The following is a 21,984-nucleotide window of genomic DNA, read 5'->3' on the forward strand; positions in this document are numbered from 1 at the left end:
GGAGGATGTGGAAAGGTCAGGGAATGACCACCGCATATCCCTGGAGAAATATGGCCTTAGTTGCTAATGCTCCTAAAAACCAAATAACAAACAAACAAACACAGTGCAACCTTGATGTACTGTGTCTGGTTATACTACAGTTTAAGGTATAACATAATGTGTATGTCCCCCAAGAGCAGAAAGTTAAAAAAATTGCAGTTTTTGATACACCATGAATTTCAGGATAAACACTAGAAGAAACAAACTCTATACCTCACAGAGTATAACCAACTATTGCAGTGATTTCCAGAATGTGGGCCAATAAGCTATTGTATTCTCTTCTGCACAACTATTCCCTCAATTGGATAATTAAATTTTTATAAACAATAGTAGTTATACGAAATTTTTAGAAATCTTCAAGTACCGTGTTAATGGACTAGAAAGGAATAGCGAAAGTTTAAAAAGCGGTACTCACCTTGAAATTAATCTGCGATGGTTTACTTAGGAAGCGTGGTTAATGTTTAAGTTGAATTGTTGAATTGAAAATTAAAAGGGAGGGAAGTAGATAAAAGTTGACTGAGTTAAATAGGCGCAAGGAAATAGAAGTGTACACATCCAATCCTTGGTTGTCATCGAAATAAAGAGAAGAAGGAATGATTAAAAACTATGTAAGTGAATCCGATGAAGCCAATAGTCTTTACGAGGACTTTCGTTAGTTAGAGAACGTCTTCAGTTGGCAATGTGTGGGGAGAGAACGCGCGTGATATTTTAAGAATAAAAAATTATACTCTCGTGATGCCTTTTTTGACATGTGGGAACTTTAATCTCGAGAGGTTCCAAATTGGGGAAAGATTGAAGGGGAGTTTAGAATTTAGAATTTTGAGGTTAGAGTGGTGCTTGTACCATTCAATAACTAGGGCTTCATATTGGAGTATTCTGTAACTGGATTTTAGTTTAATGATTGAAATGGCAGAGTCGATGAGCGGGTTGTGGTTGTGAGTCTGGGCATGAGTTGTAAGTTCTGTGACAGATTGGTTGGACATGAGACTATGAAAATGGTAGTATGCACGGGTATTGGATGTTTTTGATGAGCCAAATTTAGTAGTGGTACTTCCGATATAACATGTGTTGCAGTTTGGTTGACAATTGATGAGGTATATAATATTATTAAGGTCGTTTGTAGGATATTTGTATGAGTCTTTATAGGTGCTGAAGAAGGATCCTAATTTGTTGTAGGTGGAAAAAACAAGGGAGATATCAGTGTTGTTAAATAGGCGTCGGAACTGTCCTGCTAGTTCATTGTGGTAAGGGAGGACTATGCGGATGTTTGTTTTATTTTTGTCTTTGGTTGGGGTGTTAGATTTAATTTTATTTTTAGCGTTAAGGATTGTATTTAAAATAAGTTGGTGGGGGTAACCTCTGGATATAAATTTGTCGGTGATATACTGTATTTCATTGTGAAGGTCAGTGGGTAAGGAACTGTACTTTAGTGCATTGTGAATTTGGTTATATAAGACTGCCTTTTTAGTGTTTAGAGGGTGATGAGAAGCAAAATGTAAGTATTTACCGGTGTTTGTATTTTTCCTGAAAATTTTCGTATTTAATTTTGTGCCTGTTATATAGATAGTAAGATTAAGGAAATTAATCTGATTATTTTGTCCAATTTCAAGGGTGAATTTAAGTCTATCGTGTACAGAGTTAAGTTTTATGCCGACGACATGTCACATTACCACAATGAACTAGCAGGACAGTTCCGACGCCTATTTAACAACACTGATATCTCCCTTGTTTTTTCCACCTACAACAAATTAGGATCCTTCTTCAGCACCTATAAAGACTCATACAAATATCCTACAAACGACCTTAATAATATTATATACCTCATCAATTGTCAACCAAACTGCAACACATGTTATATCGGAAGTACCACTACTAAATTTGGCTCATCAAAAACATCCAATACCCGTGCATACTACCATTTTCATAGTCTCATGTCCAACCAATCTGTCACAGAACTTACAACTCATGCCCAGACTCACAACCACAACCCGCTCATCGACTCTGCCATTTCAATCATTAAACTAAAATCCAGTTACAGAATACTCCAATATGAAGCCCTAGTTATTGAATGGTACAAGCACCACTCTAACCTCAAAATTCTAAATTCTAAACTCCCCTTCAATCTTTCCCCAATTTGGAACCTCTCGAGATTAAAGTTCCCACATGTCAAAAAAGGCATCACGAGAGTATAATTTTTTATTCTTAAAATATCACGCGCGTTCTCTCCCCACACATTGCCAACTGAAGACGTTCTCTAACTAACGAAAGTCCTCGTAAAGACTATTGGCTTCATCGGATTCACTTACATAGTTTTTAATCATTCCTTCTTCTCTTTATTTCGATGACAACCAAGGATTGGATGTGTACACTTCTATTTCCTTGCGCCTATTTAACTCAGTCAACTTTTATCTACTTCCCTCCCTTTTAATTTTCAATTCAACAATTCAACTTAAACATTAACCACGCTTCCTAAGTAAACCATCGCAGATTAATTTCAAGGTGAGTACCGCTTTTTAAGCTTTCGCTATTCCTTTCTAGTCCAATAGTAGTTATATAACAGTAATTACTGTAGATATTCAATTTCTCCCATGTCTCACCTCAGTTAGAGATGCAACGAAAAATACATCAACAAAATGTTAAATTGCACTCAAGATACTCAGAACTAAACATTTTCCTCTGAAAGGGAAGAGAGGTGCAATTTATTGTATTTTTCAATTTGAGGTCCAACTCAAAGAAATTTTTTCCAAATTTCTTTGAGTTGGACCTCCCTCTTAATTCTGCCTAAACAAATAAATGCACACAGAGTAGTAGTCTATTATAACTACGTGCGTGGTTTGAAATACTGTATTTATGAATGTTTAGCATTTATTTATTGTAGTTAATGTTCATTTTTTGATTCTGTTTAATCTTGATATTTGGGGGGGGGGGAATCATAAGCCCGGGAACTTGTAAAGTGGGAACTACCTGTAATGGTGCATTTACTATTTAAAATCATTTAACTCTCTTCATCCACTGATGGCAAAATAGTAAACTAGAAGAGAGGGGGAGGAAAAAAGATAATGCATGGAATGGAATTTGCTTAATAGATTGTCTTTAGTCATTACTTATGAAAAAACTGATTAAATTTTATTTTTGGCTATTAATGCACCTCGCTTATATAGCATGGGTGTTCAAGTTGTCCCCAACACCCTGTTATATTGCACTTGCATTGTATATCTACTGATGGCTACATTATATGTTTATAAAAGTTTAAGTGTGAAAATCAGGCAAGAAATATTCAAAATCAGTTATCCATATCCTTTTAAACGTCAAGGTAAAACTTTACTCCATGTGCCTGCTGAACCACTTTCAGTGAAACAGATCATTGAATTATTTAATTTGATAAAATATTAAACTCTAATAATTATAATTTGACAAAATTACAAATAAGTGTCCATTTTTCATTAGTAAGTTTCTTAATTCTGAAAATGTAGGCGCCTCCGTAGCCATGTGGGAAGGAGCAGCAGTGCGTAGCACACGCTTCTTGATTAGACCAGGGTTCGAGCCCGTCACCACCAAATACGGACAATGCGGAAAGGTCATGAAATGACCACTGCATATTCCCGGAGCAATATGGCCTTAGTTCCTAATGCTCCTAAAAACCAAATAATAACAATAATAACTGAAAATGTAGATCTATGTTTTTTCATGTATAGGCTCTGTGGAGCAGGTACTTAGATCCATGTTTCCCGTGTGGGCTCTGAGGAGTATGTATTTAGATATGTTTTGTAGTTTGCTTCAAACAACATGTCTGTTAATGTACAAATTGTCTTAATTTTTTTTGTATGTTCTGCCATGTAATTATATACATAGTTTATAATAGATGACAGCACAGAAATCACTTTCAAAATCGGAAGAGAAAGTTGCACCTCATGAATTTTTGTCTGGTTTGGACTTATAAAATCCAAAACTTATATATTACTTGTTCGAAATTTCTGTGGAATTCAGATCTAAAGTTTGATAAAACCAAATAAATAATACGTAAATAGATGTAGAGGATATTGTTGTGATGGATTTATTTACAAAGTTACAATTTTTTTTACATTCTGATATGATTTTTGATAATAATTAGAGAGTTGGGCAGTAAAGTAAAAATAAGTGTTAATATTTAAAAGCATTTATGTACAAACTGTTACTTTTTTTTTTTTCAAAATTTTACAAAAAACAACTCACTCCACATTACCACTGAAAGTATTAAAAATGACTCGTGAACTTCAGAATAAATAGTCATGCATAAAGGAGCATTGTGTGTGAGCATGCACACATACACACTGGTTTTTTTTTTTTTTTTTTGTTGCAAATACCTCAATTTTGAGATTCATATTTTTTAGGCTCCCTTATGGTCCATATGCCTTAAGTTATACATTTATGTGGAAAATCATATGATTTCCTCTAGCAAGTATCAACCAAAACATGCTTGTTTTGTTTCTGTATTATGGTTAAATTAATACATTCAGACCTCTGTATAATGAAATTGATCGTTCGCTTAAAAAAATTTGTTAAACAGAAATTTCATTATAAAGAAATATGACCTTTCCAACAATGAAAAATGCTGTAATTCAACATTCAGAAATATAGTAAAAGATGGGAAATAAATCAGAAATAATAAATTTTGTAATATTTTAAAACAATTAATGACTACTTACATGATGCACACAATATATTAGTACACTTTTAAGAATTATTTCTTAAAATATTTGGTTATTTTTTTTCTGGAACATTTTCTTTGCACTGGAGGCCTCGTTTCAAATGCTACCAACATTTTCATGTTTTGAAGATTTAATATTGCCTTTGTTACCCTCACTTTCATCCAACTCATCTTCAATATTATCACTAGTTTTTTGAATACTCTCCAAAATGTTGGAGTCACTTGGATATTCAGTTACTATGAAATCATTATCAACTCCTATGTGCTAGTACGGCTTTCTCCTATTCAACATTCTGCCCTCAGGATTGCTACAGGTGCTTATAGAACATTGCCGGTACAAAGTCTCTAAGCTGAAGCCCATGAAGTTCCACTCTATCTCAGAAGAAAGGTGTTAATTTTGAATTATGCTGCTAAAATTCAAAGCATGCCTACCCATCCCATTTGGCCAATACTTAGTGATCCACACTTTAAAATGTTCTACAGAAATAAACCCAGAGCAGTTCAACCTACTGGTATCAGATTGCAGGCACTATCAGAAAGTTGGAATGTACACCTTAAAAAAGTCCTCCAAAATCCAAACACTTCAATTCCCTCATGATCTTGTATTAATCCATCCTGTGAGAATTACTTCCTAAACTAGGGAAAAGATTCCCTTTCAAATATCAACATGCGACAACTTCATTTCGCTCACACACAAAATTATCCACATTTCACGAAAATATATACGGATGGATCAAAGTCTGATAGTGGAGTAGGTGCTGTGGCAGTTTTCCCTTTTAACACTAGCTCTGTATCTCTGCCTACTGAATGCAGCAGTTATACAGCTGAGTTATTCGCCATCAAGCTTGCCCTAGAAAATATTCTCCATCTCTCCATCAAAAAAAGTATAATATATACAGACTCACAGAGTACACTTATAGCCTTACAAAACACCTCCTCACCAACCAATCCTTTAATAAAAATCATAAGAAGTAAGATTATTCATATTCAGGAATGCCAGCAAGTAGTCATCTTCTGCGCTGGATCCCAGGCCACACTGAGATATCAGGAAATGAATGTGCAGACTATGCTGCAAAACATCCATCTAACCCAGTATCTACAGGTTTTTGTGTTCTGTATGTTGATTACACTTACAGATCTATGATACGAAGGATATGTAAGGAACAGTGGACACTTCTGTGGCAAGTTCAAACGGATAATAAGTTATTGCAAATAAACCAGGACCATTATGGACTTCTAGTTTCCTTGCTAACAGAAAGGAAGAAGTAATCTTAGCCAGAGCACAAATCGGTCACAGTCAGTTTACTCACTTATTTCTCCTCACAGGAAATGATCTTCCACAGTGTTTTCACTGCAACTGTCAGCTCACAGTGAAGCACATTCTTGTTGAATGCACTCTGTACAAACAAGCTCGACAATGCTCATTCAGCTTCCTTCCAAATCTAAAAGAACCTTTAAAACTCTCATATCATAGGCAATGATGCTAATCCCATAGAGTTATTCTGCTTTCTTAAATGAATAAAATTATATGATCGTCTCTGACTGTTTCCATAACAGTCACTATTGATAACTTTCATATTACTGATAGGCGCAATATGGCTTAAGTAGCTCTTGTGCCAAAAATAACAACAATCAACTCCTAAAAATTCATCAAGGACAATTTCTCCACCAATCAAACCCCTCTCCCTTGGAGTTCTTCCCAAGATTGCTTAATGTCTTGTAGTAGTTCATTGCTATTAATTGCCGTTTTAGCAAAATCTGCTTTTGCAAAATAATTCTTAATCACTGTTTCCATCACATCTTGACTCCACACTTTTACCAACTGATATGCACATCCACAAATCTGTAGGTTGGTTAGTTATTCTCAGTATAATTTTTTTTCAGTATGCACTTCAATAGTACATTTTCAAATACTTGATAATGCCTTGGTCCATTGGCTGCATTTTAGACGAGGTATTCGTAGGGAAGAAAACAAGCTTCACACTTTTAAGGTAGGCAGGGTAGTTGTCAACAGTCAACACTATTTTTCTGTTTTCTTTCATCACCTTTCTATCTCTGCTGGCATACGTAACTGTAGACCAGCAGATTGTAAGAGTATGATGCAAGTCTTTACATGCAGATGGAATGGGCAAGCAAGCATGAATGTCTTATTATGGTGACTTTAATCTGCCCCAAATTGGTTAGAATAAGTGGGAGGGAAACTCGCTATTCAGAAAATCTTTTTTAAATAAACTAGATGATTGTTATTTGTACCAGCATGTTAGAAAAGGTACTCGGGGCGAGAATATTCTTGACCTCATCATTACTAATGAATCAGATGACATCACAGGGCTTAAAGTCAGTGCTGTAGTCATAAAATTGGCAGAAGGTTAACTCTAAATGTTATGAAAAGCAGAGAGTATACTGTGCATATTAATCGAATTCCAGAGAGTATACAGCGTATACCCATATACTCCGTATTTCAGTCTTTCCAAAACAAGAAAGTATACGCTGTTCACCGTAAAAAATCCAGAAGGTATACAGCATATACCCTCCACTACAGCCTTTCTTAAAGTACAGGAACCATTGTCGGGAAGTGATTGTGAAATCATCAGTTGGAAAATGACGAAAGATGTTACAGTAGTTAAAGGTAACAGTATAGGTTTTAATTTCAGAAGAGGGGCTTTGACACTTTAAGGTGCTATATGGCATCTGTGAATTGGGTGGATTGCTGTGGGATGAAATGTCGAGGGATGAATTATGGAATACTTTTATAGCAAAAATCACAGAAAGCATACTTTAAGAAAATATTGCAGAAGGGGGATGCCGAAATGTATGACTGCAGAGCTGGTCAAATAGCACAGAAAATCATAGCATAGGATAGTTACAGAGTGATCAAAAAGAATGACAACAGGTACAAGTTGATCTGTAATAGTTAATTAATGACTCATCTCTAACAAAGTTCTTGCCATTCTATATCGTGCTGCATGCCTTTTCTATAGATACTTCCGTGGGCACTGTTCTAAATTTGCTTCTATAATTCCACTTCACTTTTCAAAAGCAGCCTGAACATGGTCCACAGCCAGTCAGCATCCATTTACTGTCCAACTTCAAACCAACAGAACCAACTTTTCTTCTTCCTCATTTATTCCTTCAACTTCTGTTTTCTGGAATAATCTCCCTTCATATGTATTTCCTAAAAATTACAACTACAGAAATTCAAGTATCTTCTCAACCTTCAAGTGATGCATGGTATTAAGTACCACTCCTATTGAATCTTTCGATATTTAATAGAAAGAAGTCGATTCCGTTTAGACACACAACTACCAATCCCATATTCTTAAACTCCTGCCACATAGTTCAGTTGGAAATAGAACTTTCTTTGCCTAAATCAAATTTTTCATTTACTGTACACTGAACCTTCTTTTTTGATGTATACCTTGCTTTAAATTCCTGCAGTGTTGTGGAGTACTAACTTTCTATTGTATTTTTTCCATTAGAACTGCTTTCCCCTTTCAGTTTTTTTTTTTTTTTTTTTTTTTGTTAGTTGTTGGCACATTAGCTTCTGTGGCCATAATGCACCTCCCAAGGTTTTGGCATTTTACTATGATCCAAGCCCAAGGTGAGATTCGAACCTGCGACCTTTGGGTTGCCAGGCAGGCACTTTACCCACCTGGCTAGCCCGGTCGGCTTCCCCTTCATCTTCCACTCATTGTATACTTTTGAGATGGTTGCTTTTGGCACACCAGTGATTATTTTATTTGTTTTCTCATTTGCCCCTCCTGCTAAACATGCTCTCGCAATATCATCTTTCTGGAAATCGTGAAGATCGGGTATCTTTCCCACAACTGGATCAACAAAGAATTCCCAGGAAAGCATACATTACATTATTATTTGATGTGATACAAGGAACTTGTGATTATACCATCTGACAGTCTACATTTGCATATCATATGTTTATCTTTTGATGCCAATTGCAAATGTTTTCTAATTTTTTGGCCACATATTGTAGCTGAAATACCTGATATTGTGTCTGTTGCAGTGCACTTATTGGAAGAATGGATGGGCGGCAAAAACAAAATGGTTGCATTTCGTACATAAAATCCCCCCCCCTTTTTTTACCAGTTTACTAAATACATAAAATATGAATTATTACTATTTACTTTTCATGTTATTCACAGCAGAAACATTAAATACATATCTTTCATTTGATATTAAAATCCAAGAAGAAATACGCAAAGTTGCTTTATGAAAGCAGTGGCAACACACTGTGATTGTTTAATTTATTAAATCTTGGAGTCTGTAATATATGTTGCATTTCACACACTGCTGATAATAAAGTATTGCAAAACATGGAATGAAGGTTATATGTTGGGAAGTACATACAGTAAAGGGAAAACGGTTACTTTTATATATTTTTAATTAATCAATTAGTAATTAATTGTAAAACGAAAAAATTCAATTACTGTATTTCCCCATGTATAAGACGCACCTTTTTTCGAAAAATTCGGGGTCTAAAAACTGGGTGCGTCTTATACAGTGGTTGTAGATTTTTTACTTGCATTTCACGCTTGTTGTCTTTGCGCTCATTGTTTCACACTTGTTACCGGTATATTAGGTTACGTTTTGCCACGTTCTGCCCAGAAATGGCTCAGAAAAGATTTTCATACAGTGCTGAATTCAAGTTAAAAGTGCTCCAGTTTGCAAGAGTGAATGGAAATTGTGCTGCTGAACATAAGTTTCGTCCTCCTCCAACTGAGAAAACAATCCAAGACTGGCTACGGGAAGAAGAAACCCTACTGAAAACGCCACGACAGAAGAAGGCCACGAAAGACAAGTCAGCAAAATGGCCTGATTTAGAGAGGGAATTGAAGATATGGATTGAAGAGCAAAGGGCAATTGGAATTCCTGTGTCCACAAAGATGGTTCAGCATGAGGCAAGAAGAATTGCTGATGAAAAAGAAGTTACTGATTTCAAAGGACACAATTGGTGCTTCAGGTTCATGAAACGGAATGGACTAAGCATGCGTACACGCACTGGACTTGTCCAAAAGATGCCTGAAAGCTATGAGCAGAAGGTCCTTGAATTTCATCGTTTTGTCATTCAATGTCGGAAGACACATCAGTTTGAGTTGGGACAGATTGCAAATATGGACGAAGTCCCCCTTCAATTTGATGTCCCAAGTAACAGAACTGTTGATAAGAAGGGGGTGAAAACTGTAACTGTGAAGACAAGTGGACATGAAAAGAGCCATTATACAGTTGTTCTAGCTTGTTGTGCCGACGCAACCAAGCTGCCTCCTATGCTGATTTTCAAATGCAAAACAATGCCAAAAGAAGACATTCCTCGAGGAGTGATTGTCCACGTTCATGACAAGGGTTGGATGGATCAGGATGGGATGAAGATCTGGTTTGAGAAAGTTTGGAGCAGGAGACCAGGTGGGCTCTTATGCAAACCTGCCCTATTGGTGCTTGATCAGTTCAGGGCACACATAACAAAAAAACACAAAGATTGCTGCAGAGCAAAAAACAAAACTTGCCGTCATACCTGGAGGCTTGACATCCCAGCTCCAACCACTTGATGTCAGCATTAACAAATCCTTTAAAGCTGCCATGAGAGACGAATGGAACCAATAAATGAAGTCTTCTGGGGACAATTTGACACCAGCAGGAAGAGTGAAGAAACCAACTATGGGAGAAGTTTGTACCAGGGTGAAAAGATCCTGGGATAATATCAAGATTGAGATCATTGTCGTCATTTAAGAAGTGTGGCATTTCAAATGCCATAGATGGAACTGAAGACAGTGATTTGTCATCAGACACAGATGAGGACAAGCTAATGGATGGGAGTTTTGACAGTGATGAGGAGTTGTATGAATTTTATGATGAATAAAACTTGAGTTCAATAACTTTATGTAATACATTTTTTTTTTTCAAATTTCAGGCACCAAAATTAAGGTGTGTCTTATACACGGGGAAATACGGTAATTTAAGAAATAAAAATCTAACACAGCTGAAATATAAATCATGCACTGACTGACTTTTATCATTCTTGTTCATTTCAGATCGTTTAGGTCCAAGTATCTACATAGAAGGATCGTATGGATGTGGGGGTTATGGTGGCTCAACGTTAACTAGGGATAATAGTTCATTAAATGTTTCTAGGCTTGGTAGTTCAGACAGACCACGATTATCAGTTTCGGTAGAAGGTCTTAGTAACGGTTATGAAGATGAAAGTGGAAATTTAAGTGCTGTTTCTCGTGGTCGCTTAGAACGCTCTGAAAGTGCTCTCTGTACACCTACTGAACACAAATTGAAAGATCCAGAAATGAGACGAGTGGCTTCCTGTCCTGGTAATTAAAACTTGTTTTCATATTTCTTACTTATGTGAATGCATGATAAGGGCACTAATATTTTTATATATACATATAAATTCTAAATTAACTACTATTTACCTGTATATCATATGTCAGAAATAGAGGCCTACATGTCATTGTTTTGCATTTCAGAAGTTAAGTCCTCTTAATAACAACACTGAGGTTGTGCATTAATTTTTTTTTTTTTTTTTTTTTTGGTGAATATCCTAGATTCATCTGAAAAAGTTCATGTGGGCATCAGGTCTTTTTGCTTTGCAGTGGCCCTAATCAATCCATCTCTTTCTCCCTTTCCACTTTTTTTCCTTTTTTAACAATACACAGTTTATTCTATTCCTTATTGCTATACATTGTTTACACACATGCACACAGTAAAATGTAGCTAATTCAAAGTACAAAGGACAAAATACATCTGATTTGATTTAAAAAGGTTTGAAATATATGCAAAATAAAACAGTATCAGTATTAATCAATAAAAATTTTTGTGCTCAGATACTGTTATTAAAAGTCCATAGAATTTTTGCATCTCTCATTTAAAACGTTAAGATTATTTTAGTCTCACTGTGCTGCACATTTGTAAATAGACAATTAAATTGTTAAGTGAGAATGAGAAAGATAATTGTACTGTGGAGAAATCGATTTCTTGCACATAATAACAGATTGCTAAGTTTCATTTTTGCTACTATTACTAGTCTTTCAGCATGATGTATGCAAGCTTTACATTAAAATAATTGTTTAATTGTGCATATTCTGCTAAAGAGAGAGTATCTCCTTTGTGAGATATTTACTGTTTAATAATTGTAATCCCTGTGAAAAAGGGAAACTGAAATTTTTGAATTTGATGTTAAAATTGGTTTAAATATAACCGTTTGGAGTTTGATTGCTAATGAAAATTTTGCCTGGTCAATGGCTTTTTTCTCATTGGGAAAGTCATCCACATCTATCCTTGGTTAGTCTAAGAACATCATCAGTGTACTTCTGAAATGAATGCGAACTGATTTTATTTGAAGAAGAAACCAAAACAAATACAACAGTTATGTGATGTTCACTTTTCATTACACAGTGTTTGGTTGTGTAGAGCAGTTAGCTGTATGATGGAGTTTGTTTCAACTCCTCGTGCTACAACTTTTGCGGTTTTTATATGTGTGTGTGTGTGTGTATATATTTTTTTTTTTTTTATGAAAACCCCAAACACGAAAGGTATCAAAACCTATTGTACTTAGTACCGTGCATGGGTTGAAGGAGAAGTATGGTGGGGGGGGATGCCGGAAACTTTGCTCTAGAGACTAAACATGGGTTTCACCACTTCAAGCCTCCAATAAGCAAAGTGGTGGTATATAATTTGTATTAAATTAAGTAAGTATAAATGGATGTGAAAGTTACACAAGGTGCCAGTAACTATAAGGGTGACGAAAGAAGAAAAAGAAGAGTGATAGATTCGTGAAAGGTGAAAGAATGTTAATATCCTAGAGGTTATGATGAAATAAGTAAATTATGGGCTGAATTGCCAAGCCAATATAAAGTGGGGGAAAGTAAAATTAGTACAACAAAATATTAATAAAAAGCAAATGAAAATAAAATGAAAATGGTATAGCTGTCATCAGATAGTGGGGGGGAAACAATTTAAATAAAAGGTCTAATATAGGTAATGCAAAAAATGCTTGATCTGGTGTCAGCATAAATAAATATTGATACATGATCAGGTATTTCATCAGGGGACTACACCTGACCATGTATCAGGAACTGCATTTCTAAACTTGTCCACAGTAGTAGAAGAAAAGTGAAAGGCCAAAAAGGAATGAAATGAAATTAGTACTTTCTAATACAGTATGGACAAAGTAATTCCAAAAGCAGTGTAATTTATTTAGATAAAAATTAATTTAGGTGAAAATAAGTATTGAGTTGGGATAAAAATGGTTAATATCAATATGTTTAATATAAGCATAGAGTTTGGGGAAAAATGGTTAATATAAATATGTGGAATTTAGTGTAGAATTTAATTTTGTATAGATAAGAAATCAGTGTATTTTAAAAATAAATTTGGAACAAGCAAATGGTATAAGGGTAAAGTATTAAATTGAGGATGGGGAAGGGAAAAGGAGTATTTTAAATAAATAAAGACGAAAAATAGCAATAGAAGTAGGATAGTAGGAACATTCATTTCACCCTCTTTTTACACTAATAGTTTAACGAACGGGAAGAAATTTAGAATTAGACAGCAGAAAGATAAAAAAGTTATTAAATAACACTAAGCTTGATGGGATTATGAAGCCCAACCTTGTAGTAAGGGCTCTGGCATTTGTAAGCATTAGTATAAAAGGGAGCTAATACCAAATGCTTGTATTGAAAGGAAAAATATGTGTCAAGACATGCCGAGAAACGAGTCTAAAATGAAACTGAAAGTATGCTAAGACAGTGAAAGTGTACGATACCTGGAGTATTTCAAGAAATGCAAGAAGAAAATAAGCTGGCGGAAAAAATAAAGGTGGGGAACTGAGATGCACAAATTCAATAGCATAGATGAATGTATGCAGGTGTAAACCAAATGAGCAATATACATGCAAAAGCAATTTATAGCAGCGAAGCGGACTTAATACTAAGCTGTGGAGGAATTCAAAATAGCTGGAAAATAGAGACCTGTGTAGTCATATTTAGAATACAAGTGCATGGAGATAATTTATAATTAACATTGAAAAAAGGAAAAGAAAAATAAATATGGTTGGAATAGTATGGCTTTACAGTGATACAGTCATACAAAATTAAACATTACCGTTAAAAAATAGAATTATATGGTGGCCAAATGATGGGGCTACGTTATAATAAGCTGAAAAGTAAACGTATAAGAGTATGGTAAATAAGAATCATCGTCATTTGAGAAATAAATAAATTAATAATTATAATCTATCCAAATTTTCATGAAAGTGCATTCAAGGAAAAAGAACTGGTTAAAATTCAACAAAATAAGTAACATGGTAACTTAAGATCCAAAGGAGTAGCATTTTATGGAACCGATTATAAAAGAACATGACATAAAGCAATGGCATGTAAAAAAGTCTGTGCATATGAAACAATTCCAAGGAAACATTTAAAGTACAGGAAATAATTCCATATATAATACTAGATAAATTCACAGGTAGTATCAGGTGTGAATTTACTGCAGAAAATAGTAGTAAATGAAACCAAGGAAAAAGAATCAGTTAACATTTTATCCAATTACAAAGTGATATAACTGCAGGGATATAAGTAACATGGTGACTAAAGATGAAATAAGTCCATGAATATGCAAATATTCCAGGGAAACATTTAAGGTATAGAAGAACAGGAAATAATTCCATGTATATAAAACTAGACAGATCCACAGGTAGAATCAGGGGTGAATTTACTATGGAAATAATAGTAACTGAAACCAAGGAGAAATAATCAATTGGCTTTATATCCAAAAATGTAGTGATATCATTTCAGGAATATAAGTAACATGGTGAACAAAGATCCAAAGGTGGTGTAGTTATGGATCCAATTATAAAAGAACAGGCAATAAGTCCATGTAAATGAAATAATTCCAAGGAACTAACTACAGTATGTAAGAACAGGAAATAATTCCATGTATATCAATTTAGATATGTCTACATTTAGTATCAGGTGTGGATTCACTGTGGAAAGAAAGAATAGTAAATGTATCCCAGAATAAAGAACCAGTTGACAAATCCATTGGTAGTGTAGTAAAGAATCCAATTATAAAGAACCAGTTGACAAATCCATTGGAAGTGTAGCTAAGAATCCAATTATAAAAGAACAGGAAACAAGTTTATGGACATGAAACAGTTAAGTGGTATACATCAGTCACTAAAATCAGAGGGTTGTTATATGATTTTAGTGGAAAAAACTAGAAATGGATATTCAAAGGTGTAGTACATTAATATAAGCTTGAAAAATCCAAGATCCACAAGGTAAATTCTGCATATGATATCAACCATATCCTAAAACAAATCATTAGAAGTCAGCCAAGACACAATATGGGCAGATAAATATAAGTAAGCCAAGATTCAACAAGGGAAGTTAATTATAAGTAATTTCATGAATGATTATTAAAACAATCCAATGGATATATGAGAAAAGTGAAAACATAAGTTAGTAAAGAGTCAAAGTAATCAATCTGAAGAAAATAGTTAAATCAGAAATCATGTATAGCTATTACTTACTAAGTAGTTGAATTCCACCAGATAATATACAATTATACATATACATTTAGAACTGAATTTATTACTGATAACATGAGAAACTATATTGAAACAGTATTTTTTTCTTCTTCTTTCGTCCTTAGCTGGTGGCTGGAGGAGGCGGTTGTCCAGCAACCAGTGCGCTGCTGTAGGTGCCGCAGGGTTTCGGACTTGCTCTGTGATGTTCTTCCATGCCTTACGATCCATGGCGTCAGTCCTGGCCTGATTAAGGTCGAGACGTCGGCTCTTCAGGTCATTTTCCACTTGCTTGGTCCACGTTTTCCTAGGCGCAGTCTGTTGAATGCTCCATTGGGTGGGTCGTTGTCTCCAAAGGAGTGTGGATGGTATTCTATTCACGCCCATTCTACATACGTGGTCAAACCATCTAAGCCTTTGCTTCTGGATTTGGTCAGCGATGGTTGGTTGCTGTTGGCATCTGGTGCGGATGGAAACAGTATTTTATAGTAGATACAGATATTATTGTTGATCAGCTTATTATAAAGGTGTTGTAGAGTTTTGGTGAACAGTAGTTGGTTACTGCATATATTAGCTAGTCTTATGGTTTAGGTACATATTATATTTTTATGTATTTCATTGGAAATATTGGAATGCCATTTGGTAAGATAGATGACATCAAAGTTAAATTTATTTCTTTTATCATATATGTTAATATTATATGGAGGGGACGTATTGTTGATAGCAATATTGAGGTCAAGGAAGTTGGCTGTGTGATTGGTGGAGTTTTCTTTATTTAGCTTAAATTCACCAGGGTAAATAGCTTTGGCTATAGGTTCAAAGTTAGTATTTAAGGCTAGGATGTCATCTACATATCTGAAAGCTAATAAGTTATAATTTGGATTATTTATGGTGTATTGTTTTTCATAATAATGCAGGAATAGGTTGGAAACTAAGCTTGATATTTGGGAACCCATAGGAACACCAATAGTTGGTTTATAGGTAAGTTTGCCATCTAATATATAGTTATTGAGTAAACAGCGGTTTACATAGTTGTCCATATATATAGCAAGGTAAAAGCAGATTACCTGAAATTAAATGAAATTAAGGTTAAGATAAAAATAATAATGATAACAAAAATGCTACCTGATGCAGTGGGTGCCAGGACTTCAACTACTTCTTCCGAGGGTCAGCAGCCAAAACCATAGGAGCCACCGCACTTCAGCAGTATGAATTTAATATTAACTGAGAAAAGATCCCGTATTCTTATCGAATATGTGGCAAGTTTGTTGTTTATTAAACTACACGGTCCACCATTAGAATTATGGAATCCAAATTTTTATGTCTGAACTTGGTTGCGGTCTCATCGTTCTGCTGTTAACCAACAAACAAAAAGGGCAGTCACACAAGAATACGTAATCGATCCTGTATGGCAATTTCTATGATTCTTCTGAACAGTATTTTTTATATTATTTTGGAGTTTTTTTTTTTTTTTTTTTTTTCTTTTCTGGTTTTTTTAATTTTTTGTCTTTGTTTTTTACTTTTGAAATTTTTATTTAATAGTTATAAATAAATACTGAACAAATATTCTAATCTTTGACTTATTTATTTTTGCAAATGAAAAAAGCGTAGGTAACTATTTGTAGTTAATCGACAAGCGTTCCAGTACTAATTTTTTTAGCAGTACACCTCTGTTTCTAGGGTATAGCAAAGTAGACCAGCACAGGCTATCTTAGTCTTTATAGGTTCTTTTGGCCATATGGCCCACAGAGTACTTTTATGCCTATGTTTTAATACACTGAGTACCTATATAGTACCAATTATACTCTTACTATAGTAATTATATATATATATATATATTAAAGGATGCATTAGATAGTATGAATCAGAGCTGTAATAGTCAATACGTTCTACGTTGATATTAATATTTGTAAAATAATAAGAGGAGTTTACCTCAATATAGTACATAGAACACTTCCGTATGATACTCTCCAGAAATTAAAATGAAAAAATCGAAAACTACATTAGAGTAAAAAAAAAAAAGAAAAGAAAAATGTAAGTTTTCGATTTTTTCATTTTAATTTCTGGAGAGTATCATTACGGAAGTGTTCTACGTACTATATTGAGGTAAACTCCTCTTATTATTTTACAAATATTAAAGGATGCAAGAGTATATGTAAATTTGTATTAATATTAAATGAGATTGAGTAAGTATAAATGGATGTGAAAGTTGCACAAGGTGCCAGTAACTATAAGAATGAGAAAGTAGAAACAAATGAGTAGTAGATTAGTGAAAGGATGAAAGAATGTTAATGTCCTAGAGATGTTAATATCCTAGAGGTTAGGATGAATTAAGTAAATTATGGGCTGAATTGCCAAGCCAATATAAAGTGTAAAGTAAAATTAGTACACAAAATATTAATAAAATGCAAATAAAAATAAAATGAAAATAGTATAAAAATGAAAATAAAAATAAAATGAAAATAGTATGAAAATAAAATGAAAATAGTATGAAAATAAAAATAAAATGAAAATGAAAATAGTATAAAAATAAAATTAAAATGGTATAGCTGTCATCAGATGTGGGGGGGAAACAATTTTAGTAAAAGGTCTAATTAATACAGGTAATGCAAAAATGCTTGATCTGATGTCAGCAGAAATAAATATTGATACACAATCAGGTATTTTATCAGGAGACTACACTTGACCATGTATCAGGAACTGTGTTTCTAAACTTGTCCATAGTAGTAGAAAAAATTGAAAGGCCAAAAAGGAATGAAATGAAATTAGCACTTTATAATACAGTATGGACAAGGTAGTCCCAATGCAGTGTAATATATGTAGGTAAAAATTAATTTAGGTAAAAATAAGTATTGAGTTGAGATAAAAATGGTTAATATCAATATATTTAATATAAATATGTGGAATTTAGTATAGGATTTAATTTTGTATAGATAAGAAATCAGTGTATTTTAAAAATAAATTTGGAACAAGCAGATGGTATAAGGGTAAAGTATTAAATTGAGGATGGGGAAGGGAAAAGGAGTATTTTAAAATAAATAAAGACGAAAAATAGCAATAGAAGTAGGATAGTAGGAACATTCATTTCACCCTCTTTTTACACCAATAGTTTAACGAACGGGAAGAAATTTAGAAGATAGATAAAAGAGTTAGCAGAAAGATAAAAGAGTTAGCAGAAAGATAAAAAAGTTATTAAATAACACTAAGCTTGCTTGTGAAGCCCAACCTTGTAGTAAGTGCTTGGCATTTGTAGGCATTGGTATAAAAGGGAGCTAATACCAAATGCTTGTGTTCAAAGGAAAAATGTGTTGAGAAACGAATCTAAAACGAAACAAAGTATGATAAGACAGCGAAAGTGTACGATACCTAGAGTATTTCAAGAAATGCGAGAAGAAAATAAACTGGCAGTAAAAATAAAGGCAGGGAGCTGAGAAGCACAAATTCAGTAGTGTAGATGAATGTATGTAGGCTTAAACCAAATGAGAAAGCAATTTATAGCAGTGAAGCAGACTTAATAGTAAGCTGAGAAGAAATTCAAAATAACAGGAAAATAGAGACCTCTTTAGTCGTATTTAGAATACAAGTGCATGGAGTTAATTTATAATTAACATTGAAAAAGGGAAAGAAAAAGAAATGCGGCTGGAATAGTATGTTTTACAGTGATACAGTCATACAAAATTAAACATTACCGTTAATATATAAAGAATTATACGGTGGCAAAAAACATATACACGTAGGCCAAATGATGGGGCTATGTTATAATAAGCTGAAAAGTAAATGTATAAGAGTATGGTAATCCTGTTAAAGGAAAATTGAATTAAAGTTTGAATTAATAAATGAAGGCAAAGAGCCCAGTATGAAATTTAAACAAAAGTAACTTAAGATAAAAGGATCAAGTCAGGTATTTGACAACTTACTGTATGCTTAGACCGGAATAGGCAAAATTAGCTGAGTGTGGTGAATACATCATAGAGACATTGGTGACCAAAGATGAAAGCCAATAGTTCTCTGTACAGTATATTTATATCAGTGAATTCAACTCAATGTAGCTATGTATTCACCACACTCATCTAATTTTACCGATTCCAGTCTAAGCATACATTAAGTTGTCAAATACCTGACTTTATTCCTTTATCTTAAGTTACTTTGTTTAAATTTCATACTTGGCTCTTTGCTATATTTTTTAATTCAAACTTTCATTCAATTTTTATTTATGTTTAAATTTTATTCCTTCCTTTTGGTTTCTGTCAGGTCGGCTATGATGTATACGTTTCATACATATTCATCATAACCGAAACTTTTACTGTAGAAAATTTACACCAATCATTGAATGCTACTGCAACAAGAACTAAAGAAATTAGGCTGCTTTGCTGAGAAGTGTCAACTGAAGTTTAATATTGACAAATGCAAGGTATTGCATATGCCCAGCAGTAATCTGAGAATAACATAACAACTATGTGGTGCCACACTCATGGTTGTGGATGATGAAAAGGCCTGAGTTAATTGTGTAGTTGAACATGAAATTCTCTGAGCATTGCAGACAAGCTGCTAGAACAACTGGGATTTTGTCAGTAATATACAAGAATTTTTTCTGCAGGCATAAGGAGGTGATCATCCTGTTGTATAAAGAAATTTTTGGGCTACATCTTGAGTGCTGCATACAGGTCTGAAAGCTTAATTTTAAGATGAATATGGATCAGTTTGAATTGGTGCAGAGAAAGGCAATAAGATTTGAGAGTGGAACAAAAAAGTGCTCTGAACATGAAAACACCAGTTCTGCAAATTGCATCATCTGGAAACCAGACAACTGTGAGGAACTCTGATTGAGGTGTTTAAGGCTGTGAATAGAATGGTGTCATCAGCACTTAGTAAGCTAAGTGCTGATGGCAATCTTCTTTTTCTTTTCTTTTCTATGAAAACCCCAAACACAAAGAGGTATTAGAATTTATAGTACTTAGTACCGTGCATGATTTGAAAGAAGGAATTTGTTGACGTTAGACTTAAACTTCTGTAGATTGTAATTTTCAGAAACTTGTATGAAGGATGGTTGTTCCAGAAAACAGAAGTTGAATGAATAAATGAGGAAGAAGAAAAGTTGGTTCTCTGAGTTTCAAGTTGGACAGTAAAAGGATGTTAACTGGTTGCAGCACGTGTTTGGGATGCTTCGGAAGAGATAAAGAGAGCCAGAATTATAGAAGCCAATTCAGAAGAACAATGCCCATGGAAGTATCTATAGAAAAGGCATCAGCAGACACAGTTTATAAGACAGAGAGTAGAGAGACTCTGTTAGAGATGAGTCATTAATTAACCTTACTGCCCTCTTTTGAATGGAATCTTGAAGCCTTAACATGGAATATTCCGTGTTAAGGCAGATTTACGATTTGTACAGAGTGAACAGCTGTTTGGAAGAAAAGTAATACTGAGAGCAAAAACCCAGTTTTTTAGATGCAGAGGAAGAAATATTTGTAATGCACTTATGCCAATAGAGATTAGAAGTCAGAGTAATCAACAGAGATATATGATCTTGCCCAGAAATTGGATTGCCATCAAAAATAAGCATAGGAGCAGAAAAATCCTTTTTGTGAGATATGAGAAAGGACTGAAATCAACTAAGTACTCTTTGCCCCAATGGAGAATTATCTGGAGATCAGCATTTAAGGTATTGGTAGTGGATATTCAAGAGGTTGAAGCTGATTGTGCAGGGCAAGGTTTCTCAAACTGGAAGGTGGAATGTGCTATCATCAGCAAAACTGCGGATAGAATTTTTGTTCAATGGAAGAAGGTCATTAATATGTGGGGGAAAGAACTGAACCTTGAGGGACACCAGCATTAGTGGAGAAGTTAGAAGACAGAGAGTCATCTACCATCACTCTCAGTGAGCAGTCAGAGAGAAAACTGGATAACTAATTATAAAACAAGAGTTTGTAAACCATAAGATGGTAGTTTATTTAGAAGGCCTTTATGCCAAACATGATCAGAAGCCTTGAAATGTCAAGAGCAACTGCTTGAGTTTCACCAAATTTTTCCATTGAAAATGTCCATATTTTTCCATTGAAAAATGAAAATATCACCAGTGCATCGACACTGACGGAATCCATACTGGCAATCATTGACCAGATGGAAAGTTTCTAGATTGTTTAAGAGTTGGCAATTAATTAATGTCTCCATTGCTTTAGAAAGAGTGGAAGTAATTGCAATGGGATGATATTTGGATTTGAGGGATTTGTCACCCTTTTTAGGAACTGGCTGGATATGAGAAAATTTCCAAGCAGAAAGAAAAAAAACCCTAGAATAATAAAGTGAAAAAATACGACACAGAACAGGAGTAGGTTCAGATGCACAGGTTTTGAGAACAAGCGGAGAAATACCATCAGCACCTGGAGCTTTCTTGGCATTAAGATTCGTCAAAATCCTTCTGACATCCTTTTTATCGAAGACAACAGGAAGCATCGAATGGAGACTAGCAACTGGGAACGGTGAGAGGTTGTATCCACACGAGTTTGAAGAAAAATAAGGATGCTAGTAGGGCCCACAACACTGGTCAAAATCTTAATACAGTAAACCCCCGCTATTCGCAGTCGCTGATTTAATATAAAATGAAACCTAAAAAAATGTGAAATTTAAAGCGCCGTGAACTTTTTCCGCCATAAAAAAACATGGGCGTGGCTAAAATTATCTTTCCCGGTCAAAACAGGGCTCAGTGGGTGGGGGG

At 34.4% G+C, this 21,984-nt stretch overlaps 1 protein-coding gene across 1 annotated transcript in view; it reads left to right on the top strand.

Annotated features, from left to right (window-relative positions):
* Positions 1–21,984, top strand: part of LOC150086288 (SRSF protein kinase 3-like) — a 406,569-nt gene that overhangs the window by 182,353 nt on the left and 202,232 nt on the right. The window contains exon 11 of the mRNA XM_090374450.1: positions 10,771–11,058. Coding sequence (XP_090230576.1) covers positions 10,771–11,058 — 288 coding nt within the window. The remainder of the gene's footprint in view (positions 1–10,770; positions 11,059–21,984) is intronic.

Source organism: Mastigoproctus giganteus, chromosome 5, assembly GCF_048544385.1.
Source record: "Mastigoproctus giganteus isolate SK-2022 chromosome 5, ASM4854438v1, whole genome shotgun sequence".
Classification (NCBI taxonomy): domain Eukaryota; kingdom Metazoa; phylum Arthropoda; class Arachnida; order Uropygi; family Thelyphonidae; genus Mastigoproctus; species Mastigoproctus giganteus.